At 40.4% G+C, this 16,001-nt stretch overlaps 1 protein-coding gene across 1 annotated transcript in view; it reads left to right on the top strand.

Annotated features, from left to right (window-relative positions):
- The window catches only part of LOC104500134 (golgi-specific brefeldin A-resistance guanine nucleotide exchange factor 1-like), a gene marked incomplete at its 3' end in the record, with an annotated part of 83,465 nt that overhangs the window by 58,418 nt on the left and 9,046 nt on the right, over nucleotides 1-16,001 (top strand). The window contains exons 4-10 of the mRNA XM_010143737.1: nucleotides 3,824-3,942; nucleotides 4,568-4,676; nucleotides 5,037-5,097; nucleotides 6,754-6,808; nucleotides 8,268-8,366; nucleotides 13,465-13,600; nucleotides 15,824-15,998. Of these exons, the coding sequence (XP_010142039.1) occupies nucleotides 3,824-3,942; nucleotides 4,568-4,676; nucleotides 5,037-5,097; nucleotides 6,754-6,808; nucleotides 8,268-8,366; nucleotides 13,465-13,600; nucleotides 15,824-15,998 (754 nt within the window). The remainder of the gene's footprint in view (nucleotides 1-3,823; nucleotides 3,943-4,567; nucleotides 4,677-5,036; nucleotides 5,098-6,753; nucleotides 6,809-8,267; nucleotides 8,367-13,464; nucleotides 13,601-15,823; nucleotides 15,999-16,001) is intronic.

The raw sequence follows: 16,001 nt of genomic DNA, 5'->3' as shown, positions 1-16,001 counted from the left end.
GTGTGCAAAGGCAACCGACAAGAAAATAGGTGGTTAAGAATTTATAGCCTTTCTCTAGCTACTTGTTATTTAGAGTATTAATTAGGTCATTCCAGCAAGGGTGCATCCCTGTAACTGTTGGTGAGCATGTGTCTTGGTAGTAGGCAGTGGGAAAGACCCTCTGCCTGGTTTTTGTCTTGGAGCAGACAATGTAATCTAAGACCTCCGTTGCTGCTTCAGGTGACGTTCACGGTGGCCTTGTCCTTTGTGTTGCTCCAGATACCAGTGAGGCTGGGATTAGTGGTGCTGACTGAACATCTGGCTAGGGTTGTGTTTTTAAATTAAAAACTTTTTGGTCATTTATTTCTCTTTGTAATGTAAGGCTAAGCTGGTCTAAAGACTGCTTTCCTAAAGATAGGAAAAGCTTAAAACTGTCCTTAATATAATATATGAGTCTGTTTCGGACTGTATGGAACAAGGAAAGATGGACTCCAGCATAACCACAGTGTGGCTGTTATTTGTGGTGCATTTTGGAGCTGCAGAGATGATGGGTGAAGCCAGCACTTCTTTTTAAAAGCGTCATTAGCTGTGTCTGTTCTGTGAGTGGATGGGTTTTGCTGGGTCAAAAACCAGTGGGCAGTGAAAGGGCCAAACTCCTCTGATAATTATCTTTGTTTAAAATGGCTTTATTTTCCTATTTGCAAAGTATTTCATTGCTAATCCTTGTGCCGTCTCACTGTTTTTCTTATTCTATCACATGTCAGCAGGTGGTTGTCTGTCTGCTTTTCAGGCCAATATTGCTGAGGGGTATGTTTTAAAACCAGTTAGAAAAGAGTAATTCCTGAGTAGCCTCTGAGACTTCTGATGTCTAGTACTCTGAACTGCAAAGATCTGTTCTGACATAGTTGGATGCAGCAGTTTGCTAGTGATAGAGCCCGCAATCACAGTTCAGATAAAATGACTTGATATCCACCATGCTTGTGTTTTAGTAGGAATAATTAGCCTTACAGAGATTATCCTCTGTTCTGAAATAAGAACTGCTGTTTCAAGAGTTACAGTCGATAAGTTATGTCATGATTTTTAAAGTACAAGAAAACTGCACAACAGTACTAAATTCCCATTGATTTTTATCCCCCAGATCAGTTATTTAGTTACTCAGCAGTTTTGCAGTAGCTAGCTAGCTGTCAGCCTTTTTGAGCTCAAACCTTAGCTATAGGAAGACTAGTGGCTGAATTTCAAAACTGTGAGTTTTGCATTTTTTGTATTTTCCTCAGAATAGGTATGTGCTCTGTTTATTATCACAGTGTGTCTGCAGCAGCTTCTGGCTCTATTTCTAAACTTTCCTTTCCCTTGTGTTCCTGCATACTACATCTCTGTAACTGAATAGCTGTTGCTCAGCTTCAGGTGAGAGGGCTTGCTGTTTGGACAGTTTAAAGCTTTTCTCCCCTCTACCTTCTGGTAGACCTGGTGATTTATTTTAGTTCTATTAAAGGTGTTACTGGACAGACTTCTGACTTTCCTAGATTTCCCTGATGGTTGAGCGCCTGGATTTTCTGCTTTTCGCTTGTTCTTCTGCCCACCTGTTGTGAGAGTACACCCCACATGATGTGTACATCTAGATGGGGTCTCCAGACCTTTGCATTGTAGGTGGCAATTTTCAGATTGATATTTTGCTTCATACAAACTTCTTTTTCATTATTCATTCTGAGCAGGCATGGACACATATTTCAGTACTGTTTTCTCACAGGGGAGCAAAGAAGCAGGTTGATCTTTTCTGTATCTTGTTTCTACAAAGTAGAAGTATCTGTGCTTTTAATTGAACTCAAGAGGCTTTATAAATTGACCTGAATTTGTAGAGCTGTTCCAGGGAGCCAGGAGTGAAGTAGTCAGGCGTGATGTGTGTTGTGAGAGGGGTGTATTTATTAGCTTTGAAGGTAGGGGCTAAAACAGAGAAGCGGTAGTCATAGATCTGTTAAAGAAGCATATACACAACTTGCTTGCATTTCCTTTTCACACATTTATCTGTCACTGTGACTAAATGTATCCCTGTCCTGGTTTTGTCTGGGATAGAGTTACTTTTCTTCCTAGTAGCTGGTACAGTGCTGTGTTGGGATTTAGTATAAGCCTAGAGCAACTCACATCTACTGGAAGATGTGACAGTGAAGTGAATCTGTGTGTTCTGCCTGTGGGACCCTTTTCTGCAGCAAGTGGCCTTTTCCTCTTGATGCCTACTTAGCTGGTCTCCACTGCTACTAACACCACTGATTTAATTGAAGCAATTTAGAATGATCCTACATCACCATTGGTGGTTTAAGTTATTGTTTCCATTTGTGAGTAAGAGTGCATGGGGCACCAGCATATGGTTGATTTTATTGCCCCTGGTAGAAGAGTGATAGCTTCTGACTGGATTATAAGCCATTATCGAAGGTACACAGAGAACTGCCTTTGTCAGCCAGGCCTCTTACCTAACAATTTCTAGTATCGGAGTTTGGTATTCTGTTGAATGCTGCTGGTGAAGCAGGTGAAAAATGACTGATTGGTCTTAGAACAGACTCCGTGATAGCTCAGTGAGGTTTGACTAGCAGACCAGGAGAGGAACTGACTCTCATCTGTGCAAGATATTTTTGTGCGTGAAAGATCTGTGTCAAAAGTAGGCAAGTTCTGCTCTTAATAGACATGTGTAAGAGACGGCGAAGGTGAAGTTCTATTCCTGTGCAAATGTATGGATTGCCGAAGTACATTGATGCCGTTTCAGTTTCGTGCAACTATGAGAAGTTTCTTACCCTGCAGCCCCTCGGAATTCCCACAGCATGGTGGAGGCTGCTCTTTTTGGACCACACTGAGGGCAGCTTTCTTTAAAGCCTAGGGCTTAGCCCCTCCTGGGTGTGAACACAACTGGAGTCAAAGAGGGAGTCTGCAAAGCTTCTCTGCAAAGTATACAAGGTCTTGCTTGGTTTCTTCTGTCAGCTTTGTTCTTGCTGGAGTTCAAGATGCCCCACTGCCAATTAATAAGGTATTAACTAGTGTTTAGGTTGTCTCTTTCCTAATGACTGTTTAGGTAGGAAGGTAACAAGAATCTTGCTCAGTGCTGTATTGTTTAAGTGAGAATGAAATCAAAGCCGGAGGCAGCTTTTCTGAAGTCACCGTAACATGGCACAAGGTACCGTTACTAGCAACAATCTCATCCTAAACATTCTCTCAACTGCGCCATTGTTTGTAGCTACAAAAAACTGAAATGAAGAGAAGGAGTCTTGATGAATGATTGAAGCAGGAGGCCTGCAGCTCTGATATCTAAACTGTGATCGTGTCTGTCTGCTGTTTTCTCTGGGGAAAGCTACTGGTCCTTTCTTTCCCCAGCCCCTATTCCTTGGGAGGGATATGGAACAAGAGACAATTTTTCTTTGTCAGTCTAGTGGAGCCTCTTTGGCATTTTCTCCTTGTGGGAGTAAATTTGAGGTTCCCTGTGTTTAAGAACTGTTTTCTCTACATTCCCAAGGAGGAACTGGATGCGTCTAACAGCTGATTGTGCTGTATTGTAGGGAACAAGGCATGGCCTTACAAATTAATATCTGAAAACGTACAGAGGCAGTAACAGCTGAATTGTTACTCTTTTCTTTAGGTTACATCTTTTCACAAATGTAAATAGACTCCTGATAAAATCTTTCTGAAAGCTCCCACTTTCAAAAACTCTTGTTACTGGGCGGTGAGTTTTACTCTTGTAGGGTCAGCTCTCAGGATTAAGGAAGCCGATGGCAGCAAAGTATCTCTGTGTAGATGTCTCCCCACAGAGGTGGTAGGCTGCAGGTGGCCTTTCCTTGTCATGTATTTTTATTCTGTTACTCAGATCCCAGCCATGAGGGCACAGCAGAGGGGATGGAGAACATGGCAGATGCTGTCACTCATGCCCGATTCGTGGGCACAGATCATGCCAGCGATGAGGTTGTCTTGATGAAAATCCTACAGGTAAGTGGAAAGAAATGGTAATTACCATAATGGTTGCTGCCTGTTGTGGAACATATCCTGTTACATGGAGATGAAGAGGAGAAAGCAATGTTTTGACTCTGTAGGAGCTTAGTGACAGACTTTATTTTTAAACAGATGGCTCATATACCTGTGGTAAAAGCTTTTCCAAATGAAAATAATTAAAAGCTTAAACAAAATGATTTTTTAAATTAAGGGCTCGATAATGTAGTAGTGTTGATAGTCCTACCTTGTGCACGGTCTGTATTAGTGAGGGGTAAACTAAGCATATAGACATCTCAGATTTCTTTTTGAGAAAAATTGTTGGTAGCGACAGACCTGTGAACTATACACCTCTTCGCCCTGTGTACTTTTGAGCAGTTAGCAGTTTTCTGAGCAGTTAGCAGGTAGCATGCAGCATTTCAGTCTTCTTTCAGAAGTGGATCGGGAGGTCATTCTTGTCTCCTAATCTGTCTGTTCTTTGAGCACAGCATTTGGTTTGAAATGACTCCTAGAAAACCCTCAGGTTTTCTGCTCATGGTAGTCGTCCTTGAAGAAGCCAACCTTCTCTTAGAAATGCATGCAGTTGGCATCGTACTATGGGATGTATGTGCATTGTTCTTTGCAGGTTTTGAGGACCTTGCTGCTCACTCCAGTGGGAGCCCACCTCACCAATGAATCTGTGTGTGAGATCATGCAGTCCTGTTTCCGCATATGCTTTGAAATGAGGCTCAGTGGTAGGTTTGCTCATACTTACGTGTTTAAGAAATGATCAGGTTTCCTCATTGTTAACTAGTTCTGTTGTAGAACATGCAGCCATGGAAAGCTGCTGAGCTTTATATTGTTGTGTCTTTCTACAACTTCATGGAAAATTTGTGAGGAGTTCCCGGTACAGCTTGTGACTGCTCTTTTTCCCGGCTTTGTGGCGCCACCTCGTGATGATGAACCCATCTGCAGTAATGCGCTGTTTGAGCTGGTTTTAATAAATTTGCCGTAATCTCTGTAAACAAGGCTCAGAGGGGAGTCTGCTTGAAGAAGCCTCTTGATAATATCACACTGAGTAATGACACCTGTGTTATTTGTTTTTGTCTTCACAGAGTTATTGAGAAAATCTGCAGAGCACACTCTGGTCGACATGGTGCAGCTGCTCTTCACAAGGTAAACCTGCTTGTGTTTGCCTCAGCATTGCCGAGATGGCCCTCTAAGGACAGAAAGATTCCACACTTCCACTTAAGGGCCCTCAGAAAACTCATCCAAAATGGTCATTATTTAGAGGTGGAAGGGGATGAAGGATTTGGCACTTTTCTCTTGGGCTGACCCTGTCAGACTGCTGGGAGACAGAGGTAGGGAAGGTTGCCTGGTTGAAGGTGTCCTTTGAGGAGAGATGAACAGCCAAGTAATGAAGAGCTTTAGTATAGGGAACCAGTTTGAGCATGGAGAAGGCAAACTTCACTCAAGAAGAAAAAAAAAAAATGCTCTAAAAAAGATAGCTATCTTCAGGAGGGAGATAGAAATGGTGTTGTATAGCCACATGTTGATTTCAAGGTGAGAGCTTTGACCATATCAAAGATAATTTTAAACTCTTGAGATCGTATGTCTTCGACAAATGTTCTGCCCTTTTCAGTACCCTTCTGGTAATTAGGATTACTTCTTTTAAACTCAATTAAGTTATTTAACTTAAAAACTGTTTCTCCAGATAATGAAAAAATCATAGATTTTATCTGGATGTTGTTAAAAGGAAATGTGCAGTATAGAAGGACTTTTAGCAGGTAAGGATTGTAGTAAACCCGACAGCTGGTGAAACACAGCTTTCATAATATTTTTTTTCATTGTCACACTCAGTTCCAGTTTGTGGTTTTTTTGTTGTTTTTTTTTCCCCCTGTGTGCACCCTATGTTTTGCAGTGCACTGGATGAATGTGGGACAGAGTCAGAAATGATCTCTCCGAAGAGGAGAGATTGCATTACTTTTTCTCAAAATGCTTATGTGAATTTTACTTAGTGCTTATCCATTATTTATTGTGTAGCCTCTCTTCTGTCCTTCTGGATAAGGCACCACCACCATCTGTGCCTCTGGACACTGGGACAGAGAAGCAAAGCAAAGACGGCAACTGCGGGGGTGGTTTGGCCATTCTGATTTCCAGAAAAAGAAACAGCCAAAGCTGTGCTGCAAGGCTTTTAGCCCTCCAGCAAGCAACAATAGAACTGTAGTAAAGGCTCAGAAGGGAGAGCCGGGGTGTGTGGAGTCGTAGAGCTGTATGCATTTGTCATTTGGTAGCACAGACAAGAGCAGTCTACTGCCTTCTGAGAAGGGACTGCTTAGCTCAAAGCATTCAGCTTAAGCTTAGATTCACTATGCACCGTAATTGTGTTTATATGATGCAGAATAGATGATAACTACTGAGATTTCTACAAAGTTAATGAAAATGGTTGTTATGACTAGTAGTAACACTGCAAGAGTTCCGGTGTGGGTGACGCTCTGGCCCAGTAGCATCAGAGAAACCTGTGTTGAACCAATCTAATTAGTCCACTGCTGAAAGCCAAAGGAAAAGAAACTGTACTTACATGACCATTAACAATGAGAATCGGTATAGCAAAACTGCCACTAGCAGTAATAGCACCTCTCATCTATACTTGGGGTTTTTTCCCCTCAGGAGATTTTGGCAGGAAAAGAAAGCAGGAGTGTCTCTTTTTGTGGAGAAAACCTAATTTTGGTTTTTCTAGTATCTTCATCATGACTGGAAAGACCAGACTGGTTTTTTTCCCCTCGTCTTGTTAACTCAGGAAAGCTTATGTATTTTGGCTTTGTCTTTCAGGTTGCCTCAGTTTAAAGAAGAGCCTAAAAGCTACATGGGAACGAACATGAAGAAGGTAAAACTCAGCACTGTGGTGTGGTGGCTGTTTTGCTCTTGTCTTGGACTTGTGCTCGTCTGTACATTGTTTTTTTTCTTTTTTTTCACACTTATGTCTCTTCATTCCTGCAAGTCTCTGGTTCACTGAAAGAGCATGTTTAACCGTGTAAATAGGCATAGCTTCATTAATTCTGTGGGATTAAGCCCACGTAGTCCAGTAGAGAATCTTGTTAATGATAATGCTGCCTAAGTGAGTCGGTCTGGATTCTGGGAACAGCCATCAGCTGTTGTGGGCTAGAAAACCCTGGCAAGTTATGGGACCTGATGGTGATGTCATCTGATCATTTGCTGTCTTCTGCAGTCTCTCCAGCTTCTTTCTCATCTTTCTTCATTCACTGCAGGTCTGACACTGAGCTCTCAGGATGTATTTGTGCAGTTCTCCCTGTGTAAAAAGGAAACATTTTGAGGCTGGTGAAACAATATGAAAGCATTATGAAATTGGGCTATTGTAGAAAAAGCTTTGTTGGCTTCTAGAAGGGGCAGTATCCTGTAGTGAAAACCTTAGATCACTTTGGCAATATCATCTCTATTAGTGGCCAAATCAAAGTAGACTGTTCTCTTTCACTACATGCACCATTTTCTAAGGATGGAAGATCCAGGTTTGTTCAACGCCACCATCTCCCTCTATACAGTGAGGTTTTTAGCAGCTGGATTCAGTATGGAAAATACCATAAATGTGACCGTACATGATTATTAATGTAATAATTATTTAGGTGGAGGGAGGTCCACTTGAGAGGCTCTATATATACTTCTATACATATATATTCTTCATACTCTATATAAAGAATGTCAATAAAGATACAAGATTTCACTGTTGAGAGCAACAGGATGGGAAGAAGAGTGCTGGAAAAGAAATAACTACCTTTGAACTTATGCTGAATATACTATTTATAGCATTATAACTTCCACGCTGATTTTATTTTTAATGAGTTGAGAAAATTGGCAACATTGGGTAAATGTACTTTTCAGAGCCAGTATAGCAGTGTTTTGAGAGATGGAATGCTTACTTGTAGGATCTAACTTGGGGCTTTACTTCTTGTGTATAACATAATGACTGCTTGTTTCCTGTGCTGTGAGAGAGAAGTGGCAAGATTTGTGGTGATGGTAGGCTAGCCTAAGGAAGGCTAAAAGATACCAGGCTAAGGTACTGCAGGTATTAGAAGTTGTCATGATCTGTGTACAGAAGGTGTAATGCAAAGGTGAATTTGAGTTTAGGAGGGCTACCCTTATCAAATGATGGCTGCTCCCAGCTCGGTTAAGTGATGCTCTGTCTTGTGTCTGATCTGTGCAGTTACCTTGTACTGTCTCTTTGCTCTGCATGCCAGGAGTCTGCCCTGAAGCCTTGCACTCTGCCAGGTTATTCTTCTCTTGGGTTTATTTTGCTTTGTTTAAACCATGCGTTTGCCTGTCTTTCACAGATCTCTTCATGTCTCCTCAACAAACTGGAGCTAAGTAGTGGGGAACAGCCCAAAGCCCCGAACCAGTTAGAGAGGGTATTGCTCTTTAAGAACCTGAAGGTCTCTCTCTCCCTTCTTGTTTCTTACCTTGCTCTCCCCTTCCTTATCTTGTAAACACCACCTGAGAGATAGTTGTGTTGTGTGTAGCAAATATCCCTCCACTCATCTGACACGGCATGGCTTTTGGGGACAAATGCATGCAGCACTTGCTTTGCAGTGTTGTGGCTGCAACTGGGGCAGGCTTGGGAGGGAGAGACCCTTGTTTTACTGCAGCATTCAGTGTCCTGGTGAGTGCCATCTAAGACACCATCATGACATCCTGTGAAGGAAGGGAGTGGGAGGGCATGTGCGAGATTTGAGTCTTCTATGATGGTGAAAAACTGAAGAAACTTAAAAACTGTAGATTGTTCTCTGAAGGCTCACGTGTTGTGTCTCCTAGCTGTTGATCTTGGTTGCAGATGTAGCAGCATACCTGAGGAGTCCCTTAACCCAGCATGCCTTAAACAGTTTTACTTAAGGTGAATCTCTGAGCTTTGTTGCTTGGTACAGAGCCACAGAGTTCAATGCTCTCTAAAGTTTTTTTGAAAGAGCTTGCTGTACATTTTCAACATCTTTGGCCATATTTCTACTGAAATTACATATGGTTCCTAGTAAAGAATTTGCTAATAGGGTATGAGTGAGGCTGAACTGAATTACAAATTCTGTTAGTGTCTGCTAGTTCCCCTAGAAAATACTTCTAAAAAAATACTGTAGGCCTGCAGATTGTTGGCTTTGGACTGATCATAGAAACCCTGAGAAACTAGCACAGCTGGGACTCTCCTCAATTTTCCATGTTGGTTCATAAATTTAATGTAGCTTTAGTTCTTGTCTGCCATTAATGCTGTTTGGTTCAAAAGATGCTGAACTGGATGTTTAGAGATGCTTTTGCCATTTTTTTGTCCTGTATCTATGGTCAGGATGGTTTGGAAAGACAGTGGCTGGACACTCTCAGATTTATGCAGAGTTACACAGAAGAAAAGAATAAGAAATGTTTCCCTTTGCAGAAGCTAAACATTGGATTCTGCAGTGGGATTCAGGAGGAACCTAAATCTGATTTTTCACAGCTTTTGAGGGTGAATTATGTTCATAGTTGCCTAAGATGCATAAATAATATGTTTCACCAGCTAAACTTCATTACTTGTTGCAGTACAGGCAGGTAGGTGAATGAGGTGACTGGACTGCATCGGTGTCTCCAGGACTTGGATCGTGGACTGCGTTCTCTGCATGCTTTTGTGTCTTGAAAGCTACTTGGTGTTCCACGCTGCATCTAGAATGAGCTCATGTTTTAGTATAATCACTTTAGTTACTAATCGTTGGCCCCTGCCATTTTCTCTTGAGGCTTACAGTATCTTATGGAAAAACAAACGAGTGCAGGTAAGGTGGCTTGTAGAAAAATGAGATCTCACAGACTCTTTAAAAAGAATCTTGTAGTATTACATTTTTCTTCACCTTCCTAGACCTTAGGAGTTTTATTCTTAAAACCTCATCTATCAAAGGAAGCATTTGGAGTCTTGTGATTTTTTTTTTTCTTCTACAATTTTGTGTACACGTTTCTTTATGCAAAGGTAACTCAGATAAATGTGTTGAAATTTGTGCTGAGGTCCAAGATGAACAAACAGTAGCTTTGAGCTCCCTCTCTACTCTGATTTCTAAAGAATGTTTTAAAAATACTAACTTATGATGTCTTTACTGTGGAAGTACAAACTTAATCTAATCTGAATGACACTGATAATTAGAATACCACTGCAACTACTGAGCATTGGAGAGGGGAGTTTTAGATTGTTTAAAATTCAGTATATTTTAATGATTTATTAAATGCTATTTACTTGCAGCACTTTAGTCAAGAAGGCAACTTTAGGTTAAAATCTCAGCCTGTTAAGATGCAGCCAAGCTTTCTAGTGAAATCAGGAAATGCCTTGGTACTGAAGGTATAAACAAGCACTAGAAATAGTTTAAAAATGTAAAAAAACCCAAACTTGTACAATTTGTCTTTGACAAAAGGAACTAACATATAACAATCCCATGACTTCTTGGTTTTTATCTTGTAATAAAATACAAAATACAGAATGAAAGATAATACTTTGCTATCCTTTGATACATGTGTTGTTTTAGAATTCCCAAACTTGGTTTGTTAGATCAACATACGGCCCCTTGACACTGCTGAAACATTTCTATTAAGCATTTCGGTTTGCTTCTGCAATTTTTTTTATGTTACGCAATTGTCATTGTAGTTTGCTATCTCTTAATTATGGGAGATAGCAAAAAAAAAAAAGTGAGAGAGAAGAGTGATATGGGATGTAGTCCTAAGTAATCCTAGCAGATAATTCTAATGAAAGGATACCTGTTTGTGTAGAATGTGGAATACTAGATAGTATGAGATGGGAAAGAACTGCTCAGTAATCTCACCTGTCTGTTAAATCGTCAATAAACACCCGAACCCCCCCCAAACCCTACCAAACAAACAAAACCAACTCCCCCCCACTCAAAAAACCCCCACCCAACAAAAAACCACATAAACTTACATTTTTACCTGAATGCTTTGTACTTTGATTAAACAATGAGATTCTTTAAAAATCAACTGAGTCTTTTTGCTTGCCTGACTAAATGGTTTCCTACCCATGTGAAACTGTTGTGACTGAGTCTCTGAGAGATGGCACAGGTTCATCAAAATGATTACAGATGGGCATATGTCTTACAGCCCTCAAGAGACAGAATCTTGGAGTTCATACAAAGCACAGACAATAACTAAAATGGATATTGTGTCTGAGGAAAAGTGCTTTTTTGAAAGGGCTAGTGCTGAACTGAGAAGATATTTGGTGTGGTGTGAGAGAGGAGATCAGAAATAGTAATTACACTGTCAACCTGAACCTTCTGATAGGATGGTTTCAAAAGTTACCTGTTTCTTGGGAGCCTGACTGAGGGTAAAAGGAGTGGAACCAACATGGTTAGTTCATAGCAATATCTTGGCTCCCTTTTGCTGATTCAGTTCTGCACCCTGGCCCATCCCCTTTCCCTCACCCCCCACGCCTCCACCCCCATTTTTTATTAGCAAGTAACTTTTTACCTGGCACATCATGGCAACAGAATATAGTAGTTAGAAGCAAAGTCTGTTACTTTGAAATTATGTGAAACAGACTTCCTTGGGTTTATCATATAATGCTTGCAGGTTTCCTTTCTGCTTGAAGTAGTTTGGAACAATGAGCCATAAGTCTTCAGATTTTATATTATGAGTTACTGAAAAAGGAAAAAAATAAATAAGGCTATTTCTAGAATAGTTGGTAGGTAAAGTAAAACTACCTGGTCTAATTAGCAGCTTAAGCCTTTGATGAATAAAATCTTGGTAGTTTTTAAGGCTCAGAGAGATGTTTATATTGAAGGGGAAACTAACAGAGGTGAAGTATTATGAATTGACAAGAACGAAAGATAACACATTTTATATAGCTCTGTGAAGCAGTGAATAGGAACGATGAGAGAGCTGACAATTTTTACATTAAAAGATTGTGATCTGTAAGCATTTTCAACCACTTTAAAATCTACAAAATTTTGGGTTTTAGCTGCATGCTTGTTAGATAAGTGTTTGTCAGAAGCTGTGATTTAGAAGGAGATTCTTGCTGCAAAATTTGGAAGAAATAACAAGGAGTAGCGTAATTCTGAATCTGTTAATTAATAAGCTCAGAGAAACTATAGCATAGCTAAAGCTTGGGGATTAGCTGTGAAACAAATAGCATTCATGGTGCAAAGAAAAGTTACACAAGTGGGTTTCTGCAGTGGGACGTAATGTTTTCACAAGCTTTGTTTAAATGAAAAAAGCAAGTCAGATTTCTACCTGGAAAAGGGAAGAGATGGAAAAACAATAGCAGAACCTAGAAGGTTTACTGGCATTTAAGAAGAGTAGTATCTGGAAGGAGACAAGTCACAGAAAAGGGAGGAGACTAAAGAATGCAGCTGTCTTCTAGAGACTTCAAATCTGATGTTAAGAGTATAAAAAATAGTATTATAGCCTAAAATTTACCTTAACTGGGATAAATCTACAAAGAAGAATACCAAATGGGGACTGGTACTGAGACTTGCTGATTGGTTTCCGCTACCTGTTCAGTAGTCAAATTTTCACCCCAAATTGAAGAGGTCTAACAGTATCAGAAAAGCTGATTGCAGCTACTAAACCCAAGAGTAAGTGCAATCCTGCACTTGGAGGAACTTACTTTAGAAGGAAACTGTTTCCAGGCCTGCCACTATCCATGTGACTAAATATCATATTGTCTTTAGGAAGTTCTAGAGCACCCATGTGTGCCTGGAGTAACAGCACACTGCAGCAAGTGCCACACAGTCTGCATTGTTCCTGCCCAATTAAAGATCCATCTAAGAACTAGAAGTAGGATCCTGGTCAAGAAGGGTGTCACGGGTTAGGCTAGATTTGGATCTGAAGGGGAGTAATGACAGACGGCAGGTGAAAGCATGATATGGTTTGTTTCTAAACCACTAGGGTGGTACTTGGAACGGGTTGTGCACCAGGAATGAGTTAGGTGTCAGAGTGTTAATAGTGAGAGGTACCTGGAGGAAAGTGAACGCAGCATTGCTATGAAGATGACTGAATTGAGGCAAGAGGTGAGTGACAGAGCTGCACTGTGGGACTGGGTGCGCAGGCTTCATTCTCAGCTTCGTGTATAGATGGTGAAATTTTAATTGAACATCAAACCTACCTGGTACTTGCTTATATACTTTTAGAGATGCCCTTTAGGAAGTCTGGGAACGTTGCAAAAGCAAAAAGAGTGGAAATGTGCCTGTAGGTCTAAGAAAAATCTTTATCGTAATGCAAAGCTAGGAGTATTGAGAGCGAAGAGGGAGTGCTGTATTAGTTGAACTGTTAAGTATATATTATAGCAGAGTAACAGCAGTAAATTGTCCCTTGATCCAGGCATGGATTGTTGGCTAATATGCGAGTAGTGGGGAGTTGGGCTGGTTTGCATGATTTTGACGTGTTGATTAATTTGTGTGATGTATTTAAGTGCTGTTGCCTGACTTTGAGGGTTTTGAGAAAGCCTTTGTGGCTTGGCTTGTGTAATCCTTTGTGCCATGTGGTTTTGCTATACTGATAGTCTTAATGATTATTGGTTTTCAGTTGAAAATGAGAGCTGGAGGAATGAGTGAATCATCAAAATGGAAAAAGCAGAAGAGATCACCAAGGCCTCCTCGCCATGTAACTAAGGTCTCTCCTGAGACAGAACAACCAACAGCCAACGCTAGTAACACCACAGGTAAGCTGAAATCTGTTCCTAGGGACCAGGCAGCATCTATTTTAGAGCTTTTTTTTTTAAATCTCTCTTTATTTCATTTCTCTTAGCATGTTGTTCTGCATCAGTGTTTTTTTTATATTCTCAGTGACTATAGCAATAAAACCTATGACAGCTTTTCAGGTCCAGGAGGGTTTGAAGAAGACAGAATACATACTAATGGAGGAAAGCATGGTCCTGTGGCTAATCTGACAGCCTTTCTCTGCTTTCAGTGCGCCTTACAGGGGCAGTTTGTACAAAAGGGAATGGGGACCTGGAGAGGTGGGTGAGGTTATGGGCAGCCATGTGGTGCAGAGGAGTTAGAGGGTGTAACAGGTAGATGGAAGAGATTGAGAACAAGAACACAGGCAAGAATAGAGCTGAAGGGAGTGCAGCTGGGGAGACTGCTGACTTAAGTGATGTATTTTTTCCTGTGTTCCTGAAGGCTATACCATAAAGTGTGAGTGTGGTGGTAATGAAGGAAAAGTGTGACTGGGGAAAATATACAGGTAGAACCAAGGCATGTGCAAGAAACCTAGGTATCAAGGATGGGTGAATGAACAGATCTCTCACTAGAGATGTAAGGACTGTGAAAGTGTGCACCCACAGTCCATGAAATTTGAATAAAAGGCCACACTCATTAAGGTACAGGGAAATATGGGGTGCGCTTATGACTGTTATGGGAATAACAGAGGCCTCGGTATGGTGAGAAAGCACCAAGAGTTACGTGGGGAAAAGGTAAAGAGAACAACAAAACTTCTTAAAAGGGGATTGTGTGCAGGAGACTAACGGATATACACATGAATCCTTTTTCATGTGCTTTGTCTCAGCCTGCAGAAGTGATACAGTATGTGTCCAGTCCTTTGAGCTCAAGAAAATAATGCTTGGGGGGCTTCCATATCCTATTGTTGTGTAGGAGTAGACTAAATAGTTAGTTACAAACTTTTTTTTAATCTCTCCTCTGGATAAATGACTCCTTGTGGCTGCAAAGTGCTCTGTCCCTTGTGCACTCTGGATTTCCATGGCTCAGTGAAAGGAAGCAGGCAGGAAAATAGAAATTTGTATAAAATATCTGGTTTTCACATGTATTCTGTGTGAAATTCAGTGTAGTGTGAATGATCCCAAGTGTGCTTCTACATGACAGCATAATTGTTGAAAACTAAGGAAATAATACATGGGGTCAAATTGCATGTAACTCAGAACATCGATCCAGATGAGAACTTATCTCTACCTGAATTGTCATTATATTTAAGTTTTCAAATAAGTGATAAATTCCATTAAACAACCTTAAAACTCCTGTAGCGTTTCAGAGAAAAAGTTGAAGTGTGTTACAAAGCATGTCGTTAGGACTGACCTTGTAGTACTAGGTAATGTATTGACGGTGCTTTTTAGGCCAGAATCCTGTCTTAGGTGGAGAAGAAAAGATTGGAAAATTGGTTATGTATTCTGCTACATTTCTTAAAAATCAAGTGAAGTCCAGACAGCTCCCAAAATGAAGTCAGCAAGAAAACACCACTGTGCAAAACCATATAAATTTCAACATCACTCTGGTTTGTGCTTTTATTATGAGCTGTGCAGTTTGTCTTCTCTTTTTAAAATATTTGGTTTACATTTTAAAAATTCTCCTCAGAACCATGAGAGCTGCAGTTATGTGGGGTTTCTCTTAAGGAAAACTTAGATTCTTGGAGCATTGTCTCATGTTAGAGTAAAAATCTTTCACTGCTCCATTTGAATTCTGTTGCCATTCCATTTGATAAGGGAGAACTAAAGAAATAGGTCTTGCCTTCCAATTAATTTAGAATGCTAATTTTGAAGGAATGACTAGTTCTTAATACAGTTCTTTTACTGTGGTTGTGCCATTGTATCAGAGTAAAGTACACCTTCTGGACTATTTTCAGATTCCTTCTTAATTATAGAAACCCTCTACACCCTTTAACTACATGAATTACCTTATTTGTCTGTTAGATTCCAACTATTAATGTTTTAATTAGCATTACTGCTACTATCTCACCTGTTCATCTATTTAATGCATTAACTCCTAGCAAAAGAGAGGTTAGTTTATCTACATCAATGGTCTCTACATCTCTACTATCTGAGATCACTTGTAGTGTGAAATAATGATCAAAATATTCGTTGATTTATTTAATGCATGAATTTGTGATTGAGGGACAGAATAATACTCATCTTTTTGCTTCTGTTTCTCACCAGCAAGTGGAGTTACTTTCATAGATGCTCCACCTCCCAGCTCCTCTGGGAGCTCAGAAAATGTTTCATCTGCAGTCAGCCCTGCTGCAGACAGTGGTTTAGAGCTGTCCTCACAGACTACTTCCAAGGAAGACCTGACAGACTTGGACCAAGTTGCTTCTTTGGGACTTAATTCAGGAAT

The sequence above is a fragment of the Buceros rhinoceros genome, unplaced genomic scaffold (assembly GCF_000710305.1).
Source record: "Buceros rhinoceros silvestris isolate BGI_N320 unplaced genomic scaffold, ASM71030v1 scaffold16879, whole genome shotgun sequence".
Taxonomy (NCBI): Eukaryota; Metazoa; Chordata; class Aves; order Bucerotiformes; family Bucerotidae; genus Buceros; species Buceros rhinoceros.
This window is presented reverse-complemented; position numbering and strand designations above follow the sequence as displayed.